At 59.8% G+C, this 20,560-nt stretch overlaps 2 protein-coding genes across 2 annotated transcripts; both read left to right on the top strand.

Annotated features, from left to right (window-relative positions):
- Positions 1-7: 7 nt before the first annotated feature.
- On the top strand, positions 8-7,877 carry EIF2B4 (eukaryotic translation initiation factor 2B subunit delta). The gene is made up of 13 exons (XM_084285204.1): positions 8-89; positions 217-260; positions 345-483; positions 880-1,089; positions 1,305-1,387; positions 1,620-1,711; positions 2,100-2,214; positions 2,554-2,630; positions 3,431-3,533; positions 4,581-4,708; positions 6,509-6,689; positions 6,790-6,970; positions 7,169-7,877. The coding sequence occupies exons 1-13, from the start codon at positions 65-67 to the stop codon at positions 7,369-7,371; spliced, it is 1,581 nt and encodes a 526-aa protein (XP_084141330.1). The 5' UTR covers positions 8-64; the 3' UTR covers positions 7,372-7,877.
- A 10,044-nt stretch (positions 7,878-17,921) lies between these two features.
- LOC311208101 (uncharacterized protein) lies at positions 17,922-20,274 on the top strand (the record flags this gene model as incomplete). Its single annotated transcript, XM_084284522.1, has 4 exons — positions 17,922-17,969; positions 18,171-18,327; positions 18,875-19,811; positions 20,085-20,274. 3 exons carry the CDS (start codon positions 17,922-17,924, stop codon positions 19,741-19,743), a joined length of 1,074 nt encoding a protein of 357 aa, XP_084140648.1. The 3' UTR covers positions 19,744-19,811; positions 20,085-20,274.
- Positions 20,275-20,560: the final 286 nt, after the last annotated feature.

Here is a 20,560-nt window from a genome sequence, read left to right as displayed (position 1 = left end):
CGTCACGGGCGGGCGAGGAGCGGCGGCGCCCTCCGGCCGGCGGGGGGCGCTGCGGGCGGGCGCCATGGCGGAGCGGGCGGCGCCGGGCGGTGAGCGCGGGGCTGCGGCGGGACCGGGCCCCCCGGCGGCGGCGGCTGCGGGACGGGCCCCGCGCCTCGCGGTCCCCCCGGCCTCTGCCCCGCCGCCGGGGCCCCTCTCACGCTCCTCTCGTTCCAGGTGCGGGCTCCGAGGCTGCCGCGCCGGGGCCGGGCGCAGCGCAGGTGAGCGGGGCCGGGGCCGGGGCTGGGGCTCGGTGCGGGGCCGGGGCTCGGTGCGGGGCCGGGCCCATCAGTGTGTGCCCGCAGGTCCCGGAGCTGTCCCGCGAGGAGAAGCTGCAGCTGCGCAAGGAGAAGAAGCAGCAGAAGAAGAAGAAGAGGAGCGAGAAGGGGCCGGCGGCGGAGCCCCCCGAGCAGGGAGCGGCGCCCGAGCCCGGGCAGCCCCGCGGTGAGTGCCCCCCCCCCCCCTCCCCGCGGGCCAGCCCCGGGCACCCCGAGCCCGGGCCGGGAGCGTCCCCGGGCAGGGGCGGCCATCGCGGCACCGCCGGCACCCACCGCGCTGCGGGCCGGAGCTGTCCTTGCTCGCTCCTACAGCAGTGTCCGCAGCCGTGCGGGGTCGGGGTTACGGAGGGGCCGCTGGCCTGGCAGCAGGGCTGGCCTGATGGTCCCCGTGTCTTTGTACGGGGACAGGGAGGTGCTGGAGAACACGGGGTTTATTCCCTCACACCCCCAAAGGCAGGCCCCTGCGCAGAGGAGTCTCCCCACCGCTGGCTGCCCCATGTGTGGGGCTGCATCCCCCAGTGACGGAGGCTGGGCGCAGACCTCCCCCTTCTGTCTCCTGCAGTCACTCCTCACCCCTCATCCTCACCAACCTTGGCTGATGGCCCCAACGATGGTGAGAAGCCCACGGGGGGCAAGAGCAAAGCAGAGCTGCGAGCGGAGCGCCGGGCCAAGCAGGAGGCTGAGCGCGCCCAGAAGCAGGCCAAGAAAGCAGAGCTGGGCCAGGCAGCCACACCAGCCAAGCCCAGGCTGACCCCCACTGAGCCCCCAACAGGTAAAGATGTCACGGCTGGGGTGCAGAGGGCAGGTGGGTGAGCAGGGAGGGAGTGGGCCAGGGTCCTGCAGGATGTGCCTGTCTGATCCTTGCGCCATTCCCATTGTCCCTTTCCTTGGAACCCTTCATTTCCTGAGTGTTGGGGCAGCACGGCTGAGCTGGGGGCTGCACCAGGGTGGTAGTGCTTCACACCACCCTCTTCATCGTTCTCACAGTGGTGAAGCGGCTGCCAGAGCACGTGCAGGTGGATGACCCTGCTGCCCTGAGGAAACTAGCCAAGAAGCTGGAGCGTCAGCAGGTAGGAGGAGGGCTGGATAACAGGCTGCATGCTACAGGGCAGTCGTGCCGCAGGTTTATGTGGTGCGGGTCAGGTTCATGCATGGTGGGGAGTAGGACTTGGTCTCTGCTGGGCAGGGGAAACCTCTGCTGTGCTGCCAATAAGCACTGGGTGTGATCGGTGGTTCTGGAGTGAGCAGGGCTGTATGGCAGCCTTGAACAAGTAAGTCATCATCAGCACTGTTTGGTGACAGGTACCTCTGAGGCAGGACTATGGCACCAAGGTCAACCTGTTCTCCCATTTGCACCAGTACAGCCGGAAGAAGCCGCTGACACAGCAGATGAGGTATGTGTCCTCCCCAGCCCAGGCCCCTGGCAACCACTTGGCTGTGCTTCATCCAGCTTGTCTGCAAAATGGCCCTGGGGAATGGGTGTCCTTGTTCTGCATGTGGCGTGGATGGGGGCGGCCCCTTCACCTGCTGTGAGGAGTGGCAGCAGGGGCAGCTGATGTCCTGCCTGTGAGAGGAAGAACGCTGTCCTCAGGGAGTGTGAGGCAGTGGAACAGGGGCAGTGGGGCTGGCCTGATGTCTCAGGTCACAGAGCAAGCAGGGCTGGGCTGACAGATCTCTTCTTGGGGCATCCCTTGGATTGCTTGGGGAGAGGTCTGGCCATGGGTTAGCCTTCCCTGGGCTGTAGAGTACCAGAGCTGACAGTTCTCACCTTTGTCCCTGCAGCATCCCCTCCACGGTAATTCACCCAGCTGTGGTGCGCCTTGGCCTCCAGTACTCCCAGGGTATCATCAATGGTTCCAATGCCCGTTGCATTGCCCTGCTGGAAGTCTTCAAACAGGTATGTCAGAGCCCCATGCCCACCAGGCAGCAGGGGCATTGCACCAGCTGCAGGCATCTCTTCCTGTTCCCCAGTTGTTGGGGCTATGACTGTGCTCAGTCCTCTTCAGACCTCTTCCTTTTGGCCTGGGGCATCCATGCTGCCAGGCTCCTGTTCTGGTGCTGCAGCTGTTGCAGATTTGAGTTCCTGGAGCATCCTTTGTCACCCCGTAAAAGTGTGCCAAGCTGCACAGTACACACTTTTGCCTGGTCTGCAGCCTCCTCAGAGAGGCTGGGCACATGCAGTGCCTGGCCAGAAGGGGCGGCTGCACTGAACTCAGATTCTTTCTTACTGTTTCAGCTGATTCGAGATTACTCCACTCCCCCTAACGAGGAGCTGTCACGGGACCTGGTGGCCAAGCTAAAGCCACACATCAGGTGAGCGGTCTCGGTGCCAGGGCAGAGGGACTGAAGCTCCACTGAGTGTGGTCCATCGGGCGTCTCTCCAGGTTGCTGTTCTACCCAAGCTTTGTTTGGCTTTCCTGGGGCTCTGGTTCTGCCTCTCTGGCTGCCATCCCCAGCCCAGCTGCATCCTCCCTCTCACCATCATTGTCCTCCAAGCTACCCTGAAGCTAAGTAAGCTAAGTACATTTCCTCTCTTGCAACCCAGAAGGCCAACTATGTCCTGGGCTGCATTAAAAAAGGGGTGGCCAGCAGGGAGAGGGAGGTGATTGTCCCCCTCTGCTCTGGTGAGACCCCAACTGGAATACTGCCTGCAGGCCTGGGGCCCCCAGCACAAGAAGGATGTGGAGCTCTTGGAACAGGTCCAGAGGAGGGCTACTAAGATGATCAGAGGGCTGGAGCACCTCCTACACAGAAAGGTTGAGGGAATTGGGCTTGTTTAGCTTGGAGAAGAGAAGGCTCCAGCTCCAGGGAGACCTCATTGCGGCCTTCCAGAAGTTCAAGGGAGCATATAAACAGGAGGGGGAATGCCTGTTTACGTGTGTTGGTAGTGATAGGACAAGGGGGAATGGTTTTAAACTAAGACAGGGGAAAATTTGGGTTGGAAATTAAGAGAACGTTTTTCATTCAGAGGGTGGTGAGGCACTGGAACAGGTAGTCCAGGGAGGTTTTGGACTGCTCTAGTGGTTGGCAACCCTTCCCAGAGCAGGGGGGTTGAAACTAGATGATCTTTAAGGTCCTTTTCAACGCAGGCCATTCTATGATTCTCTCTACAGCTTCCTGAACCAATGCCGGCCCCTCTCAGTCAGCATGGGCAATGCCATTAAGTTCCTCAAGAAGGAGATTTCGTGCCTCCCTGACACCCTGAGAGAGGAGGAGGTGAGTGACCACGCATAAGCAGCAGGGTCCAGCCCTCTGGCTGTGAGCCCAGGGCGGAGGCACAGCCCTGTCACAGTTCAAGCAGGGGGAGGTGACAGGATGCAAACAGTGCTGCAGAGAATCCAGAAGGCTACTGGCCATGAGTGTCACCAGCCACAGCCTGAGAAGGGACTGCAGCCAGACCTGCTCCCCCTCTGCCTGCAAGCACAGTCCAGCAGGTTCCAAAGGGGCTGGGGTGCACCACAGCGAACACCAAACATCTGTAGGCTGGTGGGACTGGAGCCCATCAGGACCAGGGATGTAAAACGGGAAGCTGCAGCAGGAGAAGCACGTGGTCACAGTGAGCACAGTGCTCCACCACAGGCCTGGCTGGCAACCAGCATTGCGCCTATTGCAACAAGGAATGACTCTTGGAGGGCTGGAGGCCTCCCAGACTGGTCCAGCTGGCGCTGTCCACCACAGGGAGGCCACAAAGGCTGCAGCACATGGGCACCATGAGCTGTCCTTGCCCACCAGCACAGTCTGAGCATTGTTTGGCAGCATCAGTAATGTCACGGATGAGGAAGAAAGTGTTTTTCAATGCTCAGCTCCACCCAGCACAAAAGGCTCTGCAGGAACCTCTTGGCTGTGGAGTAGGGGCAGGGTGGTGGCTGTACATGAGGAGCTGTCCACCTACGTGACAGTGTGGCCAACAGGCTGCAAGAAGTCAGGCTGGTGAGATCTGGACAGTAAAATCTCTGTGGGGTGGATGACCAGAGTGACTGACCTGGGAGATGCAGGGGAAGCAATGAGCGCAGCTGGGGAGGTCCTGATGTTGCAGTGAGGTACTGTGGTGTGCTAGTGAGCTCGCACTGGAGCAGGAGCAGGCCCCATGTGCCCCACAGAGCCCTTACTGCGGGAAGGTGCCATTCAGCAAACAGGCTGGGAGCAGGATGGGGCTCTCCGCTTGCAGACTGCTGAGCCCACTGTCCTCCCAGGTGGCAAAGGACAGCCGAGTGGCTGCAGCGTGGCCAGGCCATGCTGTATGTGATGGTACTGTCTCCCCAGGCAAAGGAGAAGCTGCAGAGCACTATTGACAACTATCTGCGGGAGAAAATTGTTTTGGCAGCTGAAGCCATTTCAAAATCTGCCTTTGAGAAGATAAATGACCACGATGTCATCCTGGTGTACGGATGGTAAGAAGGAGCAGCCAGGCCACGGGGTGGAAGATAGAGACAGAGCAGTGGAATGAACATAGGAAGCTCTTGCAATTTTTCAGTGGTGGGAGAATTTCAGCATTGTCCAAGAGGTAGGGAGGGTTTGTGGTTCTAGGTCTTCTTTTGCTGAGGGGAAAATAGGGGCAGCACCAAGAAATAAGCAGGGAGTGGGTAGTCAAGGGGTGTTGGTCAGAACTCAGCTGTGGTGGGGAGCACACACAAGGGAGAAGTTCATGACTGGTGGGATAGAACAAAGGATATGTGAGGGTGTTGGGTTGAAGTATAGCATGGCCCTGGGATCAGCCCTCACTAACTGGATGAGAGAATATTGCTGAGCGCTCTGCTTTTTCCAAAGCACTAGCTGGGACTTGTCCCATCCTGGAAGACGGGCAGGTTGATGAGCTGGCGTCACGAGGCAGTGCCGAAGCACTTGCTGCCTGGCGGCAGCTGGGGCAAACACCAGACCATGCCAGCAGAGCTCAGTGGGCAGTGTTGGCTGGTGAGGCTGCGAGCAGGCATCCCTGAAGGGCTCCGCTGGGGAGGGCGCTCTGCTGACCTTGTTCTGACTTCCCTGTGTGCTGGGAGGGAGGGAACTCTCGGACTCATTAGAGGGGCAAAGAGGAAGGTCTGATCACAGAGCCTAATCCCAGTCTGTACTGATGAACGTAGCTGTGCGAATGAATAAGAACTCAGCTTGTGAATGTTCAGGTTTGTGCTGCTTTCCATTTTGAGTAAACCAGACTCCCAGACCTCCAGACCTGTAGCAGTTGACAACACCTTACCTGGCAGCAGGCCTAAAACCGTTGCCATCAGCAAGGCCTATAGAAGGCTCGTTAATGAGCCTTTGCTGTTCTTGTTCAGGGCTCAGCACTGTCCTCTGCTTGCATACATGTATGTCTAGACTGAAATGTTTCAAGAAACCCAGATTTGCCATTTCTTAAATACAGAACATTTGCAGAGCAGCCTCGGCTGTTTACTGGCATTTTAAACAGACTGCAGCAAAGTCATGTGTCAGGAAGCAGAAATAAGGAAGCTTGTTCCTCCTTAGGGGGAGTATGTCCTGGAAAGTAAAAGAGGAAAAGGGAACTAGATGCTGCTGTGGCAAAAGAGTCTGTGCGCTTCCTGGGTGATTGGCAGATGAAGGAGCAGAGGGAGGCTCCAGCACAGGCCTGGTGCATAACGAGAAGGACATTTGGAGAGGGTTTGGAGGGGGAGCCGTTTGTTGTGGTTGTGGACAGGGGGAGGTCAGCACTGCTTCCAAAGAGCACTGAGACATGGGGGTGATTTTCTGTGCGAAGACAGGGAGGGGGCCCGAGGAGTGTAGTGAGGTGGTGCCTGGAAGGATGGGACTGATAATGGTGAGGGCAGGCTGCAGCTCTGCCCAGACTTATCTCTAGGCAGTGCCAGCCCATCAGGTACTTGGTGGGAATCCAACTCTTGCCCCAGGTAACACAGACGCCTCCTGGGATTCCTTTGGGCAGGATGTGCCTGGAGGCCTGTGTGGCAGCACCCACTCTGCTACAGCCTGCCCTGGGAGTCAGACACGTTTAGGTAGGGCTGTCCCCTGGGCAAGACCCCGTGCTAACGCAGAACTCCTGCCCAGCTGGCACCTGATGAGTGCCACACTGCAGCCAGTGCCAAGGGACATCTTGGGCCTCTTGGCTGCATTTTGGGGCGATGCCATCAGCAAGCAACCTCGGTGTGGGTGGGCTGGGGCAGCAACGCGGGTCGGGGAAAGCTCGGCCTGCCCAGAGCAGCCCCTTGACCAGTGTCTGCCAGCTCGTCCCTGGTGAACCGCACGCTGTGTGATGCCCACATGCAGAAGGGCCGCGCTTTCCGTGTGATCGTGGTGGACAGCCGGCCGCGGCTGGAGGGCCGGGAGACGCTGCGCCGGCTGGTGCGCAAGGGCATTCACTGCACCTATGTGATGATCAACGCCATTTCCTATGTGCTGCCTGAGGTGAGGAGTGAAGCGGGGCCGTGCTGAGGGTGGTGGCAGGCCAGGGATGAGACTGAAGCGTGACAGAAGATACTGACACATGCCTGCGCTTCTCCAACAGGTGTCCAAAGTGCTGCTAGGAGCCCATGCGCTGCTGGCCAACGGCTCAGTCATGTCCCGGGTGGGGACATCCCAGATAGCGCTGGTCTCCAAGGCTTACAACGTGCCCGTGCTGGTGTGCTGCGAGACCTACAAGTTCTGCGAGCGGGTGCAGACAGACTCCTTTGTCTCCAACGAGCTGGGTATGGTTTCTGTCCCCTTCTTCCCGCCCGGGATCTGCTCCCTGCTCCTGCTGCTGGCCAGGACAGGACTTGCTGAACCGTCCCCTCGTTCCTCTCCCTGAACGAGGGGGACCCCGGCCCGGGAGGGGCAGATGCGGGGGGCTGTGGGCGGCAGCGCGGCCCCTACCGCCGATCCCGCAGCGTCTCCTCTCCCCGCAGATGACCCCGACGACCTGATCGTGCTCCGCAAGGGGCAGGCCCAGCTGGGCGGCTGGTCAGAGAACAAGTCCTTGCGCCTCCTCAACCTGGTCTACGACGTGACACCGCCCGACCTGGTGGATCTGGTCATCACAGACCTGGGCATGATCCCCTGCACCTCGGTGCCCGTCGTCCTGCGCGTCAAGAACGTGGATCAGCAGTAGGGGCGGCAGCACGGACCCTAATAAAGCAGGCCCCGTGTTAACGCTGCGTCTGACCTCTGTGGTGCGGCAGAAGCCGCGTCGCCCCGCGTCATCCCGGGCTCGGCTCGGCACTGTCCTGGGGCATGCGGTCCTTCTGCCCAGCTCAGCCTTGCCCCTCTCCTCCTCCCGCGCCAGGCTGCGGCCGGGAAGGGCCTTCCCCGTCCCCGTTGTCCGACAAAAAGTTCAGATTTGTCACCCGGCGTGGGGTGAGCCGATCCACGCGCTGGGTCGAGATGCTGCTGCGAGTGCGAGACCCTCCGATTTCGGCGCGGGGAAGCAAGTGATCGACTCAATACGAGTGGTGACACAAGCTTCAACTTTATTGCGCAGATACCCGTATATTTATGGACACAGCTATAATTATGCCTACTGGCCACTATCCTACTGGCTAAGCCTAAAAGCGTCGCAAAAAAAATACTGTTTCTCCTACTTGCGGTTACAGCCCATAAGCTACTCCCTTACCTTCCCGGGCCTCAGATCCACCTGTTTCTCCCTCTCTCAGGGACAGACTGCTCCTTGCATATTTTCACAAGAATGCTTCTCATCCGGCCTACTCCGTGGCTATAAGCTCTGTATTTTCTTTGCCTCGCTTGTACAATTCCTCTAGGGACGCGTGCCCTTGCTCTTTGAGCCATTCTTCAACAATTCGCCCTTTTTGTACAAGTGCCGTGGTTTAACCCGGCCGGCAGCTAAACACCACGCAGCAGTTCGCTCACCCTCCCCCCTCCCTCTCTGGGACGGGGGAGAGAAATAAAAAGTGAAGCCCGTGAGTTGAGATAAAGACAGTTTAATAAGACAGGAAAATAACAATAACAATAATAACAATAACAACAATAACAATAATAGTACAATGATGATAATAGTACTACTACTAATAATATGTACAAACAAGTGATGCACAATGCAGTTGCTCGCCACCCGCTGACCGATGCCCAGCCTAACCCCGAGCAGTCCGGCCCCCTCCCCCTGGCTAGCCACCCCTAAGTATTGTTCAGCGTGACGTCAGATGCTATGGAATACCCCTTTGGCCAGATTGGGTCACCTGTCCTGGGTCTGTCCCCTCCCAGCTCCTGTTGCACCCCCAGCCTGCCCGCTGGCAGGACAGAGCAAGAAGCTGAGACATCCTTGGCTTGGTGTAAGCACTGCTCTGCGACAATTAAAACATCGGGGTGCTATCAGCACTCTTCTCATCCTAAGCCAAAACATAGCATTCTACCAGCTACTAGGAAGAAAATTCACTCTGTTCTAACTGAAACCAGGACAACGAGCAAGGCCCCATTCGTCGTTTTTGTTACCCCTTTCATAATACAACGACAAGCTATTTTGACGATTATCAGCAGTACAATAAGCAGCAATCTCAAACCCTCCTTAGTAAGGGATACAAGCCAAGGGGAACGGTCACCAAACGGATTTCAACCAGGTATCAAACGGGTTAGCATTCCCTCGTATTCCATGCACATGTTCTTTTAGCCAATCCAACCTTTTATGCATCGACTCGCTGTGATCTGACAAATTAAAAGAGCACGTTCCTTCAAAGTTCTCGCAACCGCGTCCTTGGGCCAGCAGCAAAAAGTCAGTGGCTGCCCGATTCTGCAACACCGAGTGTCGGAGACTGTCCTGTCCGTATCATCCACCATTGGAGAGAGGATGGCGGTAGTTGCGTTGAACCGTTTCACTGTCCAGCACGCCAACTTTTCTATTGTGTCAGCGCCCGCGCGGCTGCCAGCCCTGGTGTGAAGGAGGAGGCAAATATTCGCACGGTTGCTGACCGTAATTCATCATCATCTTTACGGGCAGGTGTCAGACCGTGCGTGTCTCTTTTCGCTCTGCTGGACATCGTCTTGGAGCTACTCAGCCAGTCCTGGTGGCGAGGTGCAAATAATCTGTTCTATCTCTAGGGACCCGTGCCCTCGCTCTTTGAGCCATTCTTCAGCAATGCTGCTTATTTCGGAACTGCACAAGCCCAGGTACCAGGGGCTTTCCCCCAGAGCCGGCACACGTAAGGATTTTCCGTGCCACTCGTCGTACAATCCCTTATCGGTACCGTTCCGTGTCCGCACCATCCCCTGGCCTCCGCTCGCTTCCATTAATAGCAGGCTGCTGACACGACAGAGTCGCTCTGCGCGTCCTCGGAGAGGCAGGGTCCCTCGTTGGGACGGGGTCTCCCAGCCTCGGGGTGCGATTTTTGCTGTTGGAGCGGGGCCGGCTCGCAGCCAGTCGCCTCAAAATACTCCGGACCTTTGGTTTTCAGCCCGCTGTTCACGCGGTGTCGATCTGTGAGGTACTCAAGGGAACAGCGGGACGTGTCCCTCAGGAACGTCCACAGACCGCGCTTCCCGCTCAGCAGTTCCTCGGTCAATCGTCCTTGAGCCATCTCCAAGGCCTGGCTCATCCTGCCCCGTCCTCAAAGGACGAGCTCTATCTCCTTGGCGCAAAACCAGAGCCAACTGCACGCCGGTGTCGGCCCGGGGCAACGGGGGCCGGGCCGCTCCCGGGCTGGGCTCCGCAAGCCCCAGCGCCAGGCTCCGGCGGGCCCGGGGAGCTCGGGCCCGGGGGCGGGGCCGCGGGGAGCAGGGAGGGGCGGGGCCTGGAGGCGAGGTGGGCGTGTCCGTGCAGCTCGGAGGAGGCGTGTCCATGTACCCCGGAGGGGGCGTGTCCATGCAGAGCGGCGCCGCGCCGCATGCCGGGACCAAGCCCACGCCACGCGGGGCGCCTCTTGAGCCCCCCGTGGGCGCGGAGCGGGCTCGGGGCGTGGGCGCGGGGCGGGGCGGGGAGGGTTGTTTGGGAGGGCCCGGGGTGGGCTCGCGGGGCTGGTGTCCGTGTGCTGGGGGTGCGTGCGCTGTGGTGGGTGCGGGTGGTCGGGGAGGCGGGGGCATACTTACCTGGCAGGGGAGACACCATGATCAGGCAGGTGGTTTTCCCAGGGCGAGGCTCATCCCCTGCACTCCGGGTGTGCTGACCCCTGCGATTTCCCCAAATGCGGGAAACTCGACTGCATAATTTGTGGTAGTGGGGGACTGCGTTCGCGCTCTCCCCTGGTTCTGCGGTGCAAAGACAGAGCGGGTGTCGGGGCGTTCCGTCTTCTTTCTTTCTTCTCCGCGGGCGGTTTTCTGGGACTGCGGTTCGGCTCCTGTCCCGCGTGGGCTGCCCGGAGCCCACGCGCTGCGGGAGCGCAGCGCCAGCTCCTGGCGAGCTCCCGGTTCACCTGGGGGGAAAGGAGCGGGCGTGGGTCTAGGGGAAGGTCCAACGGGAGCCCCCTCCCCTCGCTCTGGGCCTGGGCCCGCCGCCAGCTGCCCACGCACCCACACCCCCCCCCCGATGCTGTTGCGGGGCTGCCCCAACGCCGGCTGCCTGGGGAGACGAGGTCTGACCCGGCGCAGCTCCGTGGGGCAAGAACGTTCTGGAAGGGGCAGGAGCCAGAAGTTGTGCGCCGTGGTGTTCAGAAAGGGGCCCTAAAGAATCAGTCAGCAGCACCTACCTGTCAAGCTGCAGCAGAGAACTGACTTTTCCTTTTCTTGTTAGCTTTCTTTTTTCCCCTCGATGATTTCACTTCTCATTCCTGTAAGCTTGATTAATCCTGGGTCCCAGAAGAATCCAGAAGGATCCTGGCTGTTCTTCTGCTGGTGCATCGCAAAGCGGGGCGGGAGGCAGCCATGGACCCTGCCGTGACTCCCAGGAGCAGCAGAGGAAGCGTGGTTTAAGCGTGGGGTCCCTCCCGCGGGATGCCGTCCTTCCCGAACTGAGCCTGCGGGGGCTGCCCGCAGGCAGCAGCAGCTCTTCAAGTACTGCTCCCACGCGGCTCCGTCCCACGGGGTCCATCCCCCAGGAGCAAACTGCTCCAGGCTCCAGCACGGTTCCCCCGCGGGCGGCAGCTGCTCCTGCGTGGGCTCCTCTCTTCGTTCTGCAGCTCCGGCCCACCGGGGCCTCTCCATGGGACGCAGCGCGCTCCGAGCCCCACGCGTCCACGGCGATCGACTGTGACAGCGCATCGTCCACCGCGTCCACGGCGATCGACTGTGACAGTGCATCGTCCACCGCGTCCACGGCGATCGACTGTGACAGTGCATCGTCCACCGCGTCCACGGCGATCGACTGTGACAGTGCATCGTCCACCGCGTTCACGGCGATCGACTGTGACAGTGCATCGTCCACCGCGTTCACGGCGATCGACTGTGACAGTGCATCGTCCACCGCGTCCACGGCGATCGACTGTGGAAGTGCATCGTCCACCGCTACGCCAGGCACCAGCTCTGTCTTTGCACCGCAGAACCAGGGGAGAGCGCGAACGCAGTCCCCCACTACCACAAATTATGCAGTCGAGTTTCCCGCATTTGGGGAAATCGCAGGGGTCAGCACACCCGGAGTGCAGGGGATGAGCCTCGCCCTGGGAAAACCACCTGCCTGATCATGGTGTCTCCCCTGCCAGGTAAGTATGCCCCCGCCTCCCCGACCACCCGCACCCACCACAGCGCACGCACCCCCAGCACACGGACACCAGCCCCGCGAGCCCACCCCGGGCCCTCCCAAACAACCCTCCCCGCCCCGCCCCGCGCCCACGCCCCGAGCCCGCTCCGCGCCCACGGGGGGCTCAAGGGGCGCCCCGCGTGGCGTGGGCTTGGTCCCGGTCCCGGCATGCCGCGGTTTCCCTGATCTGCATGGACACGCCCTCCTGATCTGCATGGACACGCCCTCCTGATCTGCATGGGCACGCCCCTCCGGGCTGCATGGACACGGCCCCCCGATCTGCGTGGACACGCCCACCTCGCCTCCAGGCCCCGCCCCGCAGGGCGCCGCTGCAGGGGAAGCTCCGCGGGCCTTTTCCCGGCCGCAGCCAGCCCGGGAGGTGCCGCACAGCCGGGGTGCGGGGAGCACGGGGCCGTGCGGCGGGACGGGGACGGGGCCGGGGCCGGGGCCGGGGCCGGAATCGCCTTCTGCCTCTGCTCCCGCACGGCCTGGCCCGGCTTTTGCTCCTTTCCTTCGCCTGAACCGCCCCTGACGGGGAGCTCGGCAGCAGCGGCTCACAGAGTCACAGAGCTCTAGGGGGTGGCGGGGACCCCCAGAGACCATCGGCTCCAACCCCCCGCCAAAGCAGTTCCCCAGAGCAGGCTGCCCAGGGAGGCGTCCACACGGGCCTTGGATACCTCCAGAGATGGAGACCCCACAGCCTCCCTGGGCAGCCTGTCCCAGTGCTCCATCACCCTCACCGTGAAGAAGTTCCTTCGCGTGTTGGTGTGGAACTGCCTGGGCTTCATTTTGTGGCCATTGCCCCTTGTCCTGTCCCCGCAAACCACTGAAAAGAGGTTGGCCAAACCCCTCTGCCTCCCACACCTCACGTATTTATACACATTGATGAGATCCCCTCTCGGCCTTCTCTTCTTAAGGCTGACCAGCCCCAGGTCTCTCAGCCTTTCCTCACAGGGAAGATGCTCCAGGCCCTGTATCATCTTTGTGGCCCTCTGCTGGACTCTTTCCAGGAGATCCCTGTCTGTTTTGTACCGGGGAGCCCAGAACTGGACACAGTACTCCAGGTGAGGCCTGACCAGGGCAGAGTAGAGGGGGAGGATCACCTCCCTTGACCTGCTGGCCACGCTCCTTTTAATGCACGCCAGGATCCCATTAGCCCTCTTGGCCACCAGGGCACACTGCTGGCTCATGGCCAACCTGTTGCCCACCAGGACCCCCAGGTCCTTCTCCTCAGAGCTCCTCTCCAGCAGGTCATCCCCCAGCCAGTTCATGTCTGTAAGCAAACCATGCAGGCTTTGACCAAGGCCTCTCCGTGCTGCACAGGGCTGGGGGCAACCTGGGCTGCGGGGAGGTGTACTGCCCATGGCAGGGGGCTGGGGCTGGGTGGTCGCTGAGGTCCCTTCCAACCCCGTTCTGTGATCCTCTGATCCCCGGGTTCTCGCTCTGTTGCAGGAAGCACGGCCAAAAGCACGACAGACCCCAGTAGTGTCAGATCATGCTCCGTTTTATTGCCCGAATAGCCTAACTTTTATAGGGAACTTAACAGAGGCGGACAGTGTTTCACACAAGATTATTGGTCAAAAGCACTCAGACAAACAACTAGAAGAAAACAACCCCACCTGCAAGAAAACAACCCCCTTGTGATCAGCAGTCACATAGACCTTGTCCTTGAAGACAGCTACTGGTAACAATATTTTGTTACCCGAGAAGGAGACTAGAGCCCCAAAGCACGTCCTGCGAGCAGCGCCCCGCAGCAGGGCCCGCAGGCAGTGAGACGCAGAGCGGGGGCTGTGCAGGGGCAGCAGTTTGTGCGGGGGAAATCCTAGCTAAGGGAGACAGGAGGAGCACTGCGAGATCGGGAAAAACAAAAATCACGGGCCCTCTGGTCACGAGAGAAGACGGAAAAAAAAGGAAAAGGAGAAATTAGCGGTTGGCCAAATCAAATTGCACGTGTAGGGTACAGGAGGGCATCGAGCGGGCAGGGAAATTGCAGGACTCAGCTGGTCAGGAAATGGGAGAAATCAGGTGCCAGGTGTTATACGTGAAGCCTCAAATCAATCTGAATTTTGTAATATTTATAAAACAAATACTTATAAAAGGTATAAAAGGCAAGTAAACAGCGCTGGGTGTGCGGGGAGTCTACGCTCCACCAACACGCAGACACGAACATCAAGCATTCTAAATATACAGAACATGGCTTTACATACTAAACCCAAGTGTGCCTGTACATACGTACAATCAGGAAAGAACAATCCTTTAAGTTCCATGACTTACTAAACTCGAGTACACCTATACATATGTACGATCAGAAAAGGTAACAAACAATCCTTTAAGTTCCATGACCTAACAGTCTCCGTTTTCCATTCCTTTTGAACAAGATGTCTCGCTTTAAGTTGACAAGCAACTCGGTCTTCAGGCCTTATGTATCCCGTTCTTCCCAGATCGAAGAAAAGCATATCCATCTCCTTTTCAAGGCCAATAGGCCTGGGTCAAAAGGCACATCCAGGTCAGCAGGGGGTGTAACAGCAAAGGCCTTCGATGGCTGTAGCAGCAGAGGGGCCCATGGCGTAGCAGTCAGATCAGTAAATGAGCCCGCAGCTCCCTCACTGTCTGGCAAACCACACATTTCTGACTGTGGTCCCACATGGCTCTTTAAGTCCTCAGAGATTGCTCACCAGGTGCCGAGCAATCCCACTGCAACCTTGTCATTTCTAGTTGCAGAGTCCCACACCTTGACCTCAGTTTGGTCCCATATTTCAGGATCATAAACTGTCTGATTGTTAGTAAGGAGAATAAGCTGTAAGGTTACCAGGACAGTCTTTGTTCCTAAGGACATATGATTCCCCATAATGTGCAGCTGCTTACCAGCGAGAGGCAGTTGTGTGCACAGGTCCGCTTCTCTCAGCTCAAGCTTCTCTCCAGCTCCAGTGTGCCTATTTCCAGCAACTTTCTTTACGAGCTTCCCTGAGTGGTTTGCTGAGTCTGGCGCTTCTCTCCAGCTCCAGTGTGCCTATTTCCAGCAACTTTCTTTACGAGCTTCCCTGAGTGGTTTGCTGAGTCTGGCCGAACCTATCTTCACGAGGCAATCAAAGTGCCTGTTCCCGTCCTGGTCTCCATTCTGCCAGCCTGTTCCTCTTCACTTCTTTTTCCTGCTTCTTTATTGATGTAACTTCATCGTGTTGCCTTTTTTTTATCTTGAGGGCAGGCTCCCCTCTTATACCCTTGTCTCCACAGCAGTTCTTTTCAAAACAACTTTTCATTGGTCAAACAACTTTGAATATAACAACAACAGCAAACATCCAGAAACTTCCATGCCTTAATGGCTGGAGAACAAGAAACCAGAGACTGCATGGAGTCTCCTGAATCAGCCTTCTTTGTTCCCTCTAAACTCTTTTACATTCCTGATGGCCTCATCCTTAAGAGTCTAATGTTATCTCAACCACGGGGCTTTCAAACCCCCATGGCCACATTCCCAAATCTCCCCCTTCTTTACTAATATCAACCATTTTCTCGACTCGAATTACCACTCCATATATAACACAGGTAATAGGGGATATAAGGTTAGGATAAACTCCTACTGTGCGCTTCTGCTTGCAAGATGCCCACAATGCAATCACAAATGAGATAGCTTCACAGAAAGTCCTGTCTGAGGAAAATTATTGAGATTTTTCCCACAGCAGTCCCAGTCATTCAAGGTGTAGAAGCCCCTAGGAGCGGCTGGCCCAGCCCTCAGCCCAGCAGTGATGAGCCCACCACTAAACCAGTTCCACACCAACACGTTTCCTGCAGACCTCCAGGGATGGCGACTCGCCCCCTGCCCTGGGCAGCCCATTCCAGCACCACACAGCCCCCTCAGTAAAGCAATGTCTCCTAATTTCCATCCCAAACCTCTCCTGGTGCAACTTGAGGCCATTTCATCTCACTTGGTGCTTGGGAGAAGAGCCCGATCCCCACCTCACTACAGCCTCCTGTAAGGTAATTGTAAAGTGCAGTAAGGTTCCCCCTGAGCCTCTTCCTCTGCAACCCCAGCTCCCTCAGCCGCCCCTCACAGGCCTTGTGCTCCAGGCCCTTCCCCAGCTTCGGAGCCCTGCTCTGGACACACTCCAGGGCCTCGATGTCCTTCTGGGAGTGAGGGGCCCAAAGCTGAACCCAGCACTCGAGGTGTGGCCTCCCCAGAGCAGAGCCCAGGGGGACGATCTCCTCCCTGGCCCTGCTGGCTGCACTGCTCCTGGCACAGCCAGGATGCCCTTGGCCTTCTTGGCCCCCTGGGCACGCTGCCGGCTCGTGTTCAGCCATCTTCAACCAATACCACCAGTTCTCCTTCCACCGGCAACTCTCCGGTCGCTCTGTAGCGTTGCATGGGGTTGTTGTGCCCCATGTGCAGGGCCCGGCACTCGGCCTTGGTGAACTTCGTGCAGTTGGCCTCAGCCTCTCCAGATCCCTCTGCAGAGCTCTCCTCCCCTCGAACAGATCGGCATTTGTGCCTAACTTGGTGTCGTCTGCAAACTTACCGAGGGCGCACTCGATCCCCTCGTCCGGACCATTGCTGAAGATACCGAACTGCCCCCAGCACCGAGCCCTGGGGGGGCCACCAGTGACCGGCCTCCAGCTGGATTTACCTGCACTCACCACGACTCTTTGGGCCCGGCCCATTGTTTACCCAGAGGGGCGCACGCCCGAGCACACAAGGAGTCACCGGCACCCCCTGCACTACCTCCTGGGAGCGGGGCTGTGGCGTGCGGGAAGGACTCGTCACTGACGGCCCCATCACAAAGCCAGGGGCTGGGGTCTGCCTGGGCAAGCGCCTGCAGGGACGCTCTCGCAGAGGCTCACGCAGAGCAGCTCCCTTTGGGTGCACAGCGAGCTGCTTTGGGCGTCTCTGCCACAAACACGGGACGGGCGCAGGCGTGGCGCTTCCTTGCCGATGGCCAGCTGAATCCTGCCCGCCTGGTCCTCCTCCTCAGGAGAACAGGGGGAGAACACGATGGAAAAACTCTCGCAGGTCGAGTGATGTTGAGAGATTTATTGAAACAGCAAAAATCCCATGGCTTGCTGTAGCTGAGCAAACCAAGCTACCAGGGCAACTATGAGAAGTTCCCATGACAGTGTTCCCACATCGCCCAATTGAGGAATTCAGAAAAATATTGTTACCAGTAGCTGTCTTCAAGGACAAGGTCTATGTGACTGCTGATCACAAGGGGGTTGTTTTCTTGCAGGTGGGGTTGTTTTCTTCTAGTTGTTTGTCTGAGTGCTTTTGACCAATAATCTTGTGTGAAACACTGTCCGCCTCTGTTAAGTTCCCTATAAAAGTTAGGCTATTCGGGCAATAAAACGGAGCATGATCTGACACTACTGGGGTCTGTCGTGCTTTTGGCCGTGCTTCCTGCAACAGAGCGAGAACCCGGGGATCAGAGGATCACAGAACGGGGTTGGAAGGGACCTCAGCGACCACCCAGCCCCAGCCCCCTGCCATGGGCAGTACACCTCCCCGCAGCCCAGGTTGCCCCCAGCCCTGTGCAGCACGGAGAGGCCTTGGTCAAAGCCTGCATGGTTTGCTTACAGACATGAACTGGCTGGGGGATGACCTGCTGGAGAGGAGCTCTGAGGAGAAGGACCTGGGGGTCCTGGTGGGCAACAGGTTGGCCATGAGCCAGCAGTGTGCCCTGGTGGCCAAGAGGGCTAATGGGATCCTGGCGTGCATTAAAAGGAGCGTGGCCAGCAGGTCAAGGGAGGTGATCCTCCCCCTCTACTCTGCCCTGGTCAGGCCTCACCTGGAGTACTGTGTCCAGTTCTGGGCTCCCCGGTACAAAACAGACAGGGATCTCCTGGAAAGAGTCCAGCAGAGGGCCACAAAGATGATACAGGGCCTGGAGCATCTTCCCTGTGAGGAAAGGCTGAGAGACCTGGGGCTGGTCAGCCTTAAGAAGAGAAGGCCGAGAGGGGATCTCATCAATGTGTATAAATACGTGAGGTGTGGGAGGCAGAGGGGTTTGGCCAACCTCTTTTCAGTGGTTTGCGGGGACAGGACAAGGGGCAATGGCCACAAAATGAAGCCCAGGCAGTTCCACACCAACACGCGAAGGAACTTCTTCACGGTGAGGGTGATGGAGCACTGGGACAGGCTGCCCAGGGAGGCTGTGGGGTCTCCATCTCTGGAGGTATCCAAGGCCCGTGTGGACGCCTCCCTGGGCAGCCTGCTCTGGGGAACTGCTTTGGCGGGGGGTTGGAGCCGATGGTCTCTGGGGGTCCCCGCCACCCCCTAGAGCTCTGTGACTCTGTGAGCCGCTGCTGCCGAGCTCCCCGTCAGGGGCGGTTCAGGCGAAGGAAAGGAGCAAAAGCCGGGCCAGGCCGTGCGGGAGCAGAGGCAGAAGGCGATTCCGGCCCCGGCCCCGGCCCCGGCCCCGTCCCCGTCCCCGTCCCGCCGCACGGCCCCGTGCTCCCCGCACCCCGGCTGTGCGGCACCTCCCGGGCTGGCTGCGGCCGGGAAAAGGCCCGCGGAGCTTCCCCTGCAGCGGCGCCCTGCGGGGCGGGGCCTGGAGGCGAGGTGGGCGTGTCCACGCAGATCGGGGGGCCGCGTCCATGCAGCCCGGAGGGGCGTGCCCATGTAGATCAGGAGGGCGTGCCCATGCAGATAAAGGGGGCGTGTCCACGCAGAGCGGCGCCGCGCCGCATGCCGGGACCAAGCCCACGCCACGCGGGGCGCCCCTTGAGCCCCCCGTGGGCGCGGAGCGGGCTCGGGGCGTGGGCGCGGGGCGGGGCGGGGAGGGTTGTTTGGGAGGGCCCGGGGTGGGCTCGCGGGGCTGGTGTCCGTGTGCTGGGGGTGCGTGCGCTGTGGTGGGTGCGGGTGGTCGGGGAGGAGGGGGCATACTTACCTGGCAGGGGAGACACCATGATCAGGCAGGTGGTTTTCCCAGGGCGAGGCTCATCCCCTGCACTCCGGGTGTGCTGACCCCTGCGATTTCCCCAAATGCGGGAAACTCGACTGCATAATTTGTGGTAGTGGGGGACTGCGTTCGCGCTCTCCCCTGGTTCTGCGGTGCAAAGACAGAGCTGGTGCCTGGCGTAGCGGTGGACGATGCACTCCCACAGTCGATCGCCGTGGACGCGGTGGACGATGCACTGTCACAGTCGATCGCCGTGAACGCGGTGGACGATGCACTGTCACAGTCGATCGCCGTGAACGCGGTGGACGATGCACTGTCACAGTCGATCGCCGTGGACGCGGTGGACGATGCACTGTCACAGTCGATCGCAGTGGACGCGGTGGACGATGCACTGTCACAGTCGATCGCCGTGAACGCGGTGGACGATGCACTGTCACAGTCGATCGCCGTGGACGCGGTGGACGATGCACTGTCACAGTCGATCGCAGTGGACGCGGTGGACGATGCACTGTCACAGTCGATCGCAGTGGACGCGGTGGACGATGCACTGTCACAGTCGATCGCCGTGGACGCGTGGGGCTCGGAGCGCGCTGCGTCCCATGGAGAGGCCCCGGTGGGCCGGAGCTGCAGAACGAAGAGAGGAGCCCACGCAGGAGCAGCTGCCGCCCGCGGGGGAACCGTGCTGGAGCCTGGAGCAGTTTGCTCCTGGGGGATGGACCCCGTGGGACGGAGCCGCGTGGGAGCAGTACTTGAAGAGCTGCTGCTGCCTGCGGGCAGCCCCCGCAGGCTCAGTTCGGGAAGGACGGCATCCCGCGGGAGGGACCCCACGCTTAAACCACGCTTCCTCTGCTGCTCCTGGGAGTCACGGCAGGGTCCATGGCTGCCTCCCGCCCCGCTTTGCGATGCACCAGCAGAAGAACAGCCAGGATCCTTCTGGATTCTTCTGGGACCCAGGATTAATCAAGCTTACAGGAATGAGAAGTGAAATCATCGAGGGGAAAAAAGAAAGCTAACAAGAAAAGGAAAAGTCAGTTCTCTGCTGCAGCTTGACAGGTAGGTGCTGCTGACTGATTCTTTAGGGCCCCTTTCTGAACACCACGGCGCACAACTTCTGGCTCCTGCCCCTTCCAGAACGTTCTTGCCCCACGGAGCTGCGCCGGGTCAGACCTCGTCTCCCCAGGCAGCCGGCGTTGGGGCAGCCCCGCAACAGCATCGGGGGGGGGGTGTGGGTGCGTGGGCAGCTGGCGGCGGGCCCAGGCCCAGAGCGAGGGGAGGGGGCTCCCGTTGGACCTTCCCCTAGACCCACGCCCGCTCCTTTCCCCCCAGGTGAACCGGGAGCTCGCCAGGAGCTGGCGCTGCGCTCCCGCAGCGCGTGGGCTCCGGGCAGCCCACGCGGGACAGGAGCCGAACCGCAGTCCCAGAAAACAGCCCGCGGAGAAGAAAGAAAGAAGACGGAACGCCCCGACACCCGCTCTGTCTTTGCACCGCAGAACCAGGGGAGAGCGCGAACGCAGTCCCCCACTACCACAAATTATGCAGTCGAGTTTCCCGCATTTGGGGAAATCGCAGGGGTCAGCACACCCGGAGTGCAGGGGATGAGCCTCGCCCTGGGAAAACCACCTGCCTGATCATGGTGTCTCCCCTGCCAGGTAAGTATGCCCCCGCCTCCCCGACCACCCGCACCCACCACAGCGCACGCACCCCCAGCACACGGACACCAGCCCCGCGAGCCCACCCCGGGCCCTCCCAAACAACCCTCCCCGCCCCGCCCCGCGCCCACGCCCCGAGCCCGCTCCGCGCCC

This window comes from Netta rufina (assembly GCF_964035555.1).
Source record: "Netta rufina genome assembly, chromosome: 3".
Taxonomy (NCBI): domain Eukaryota; kingdom Metazoa; phylum Chordata; class Aves; order Anseriformes; family Anatidae; genus Netta; species Netta rufina.
Note: the sequence above shows the minus strand (reverse complement) of the source record. Positions and strands in the feature narration are given on the sequence as shown.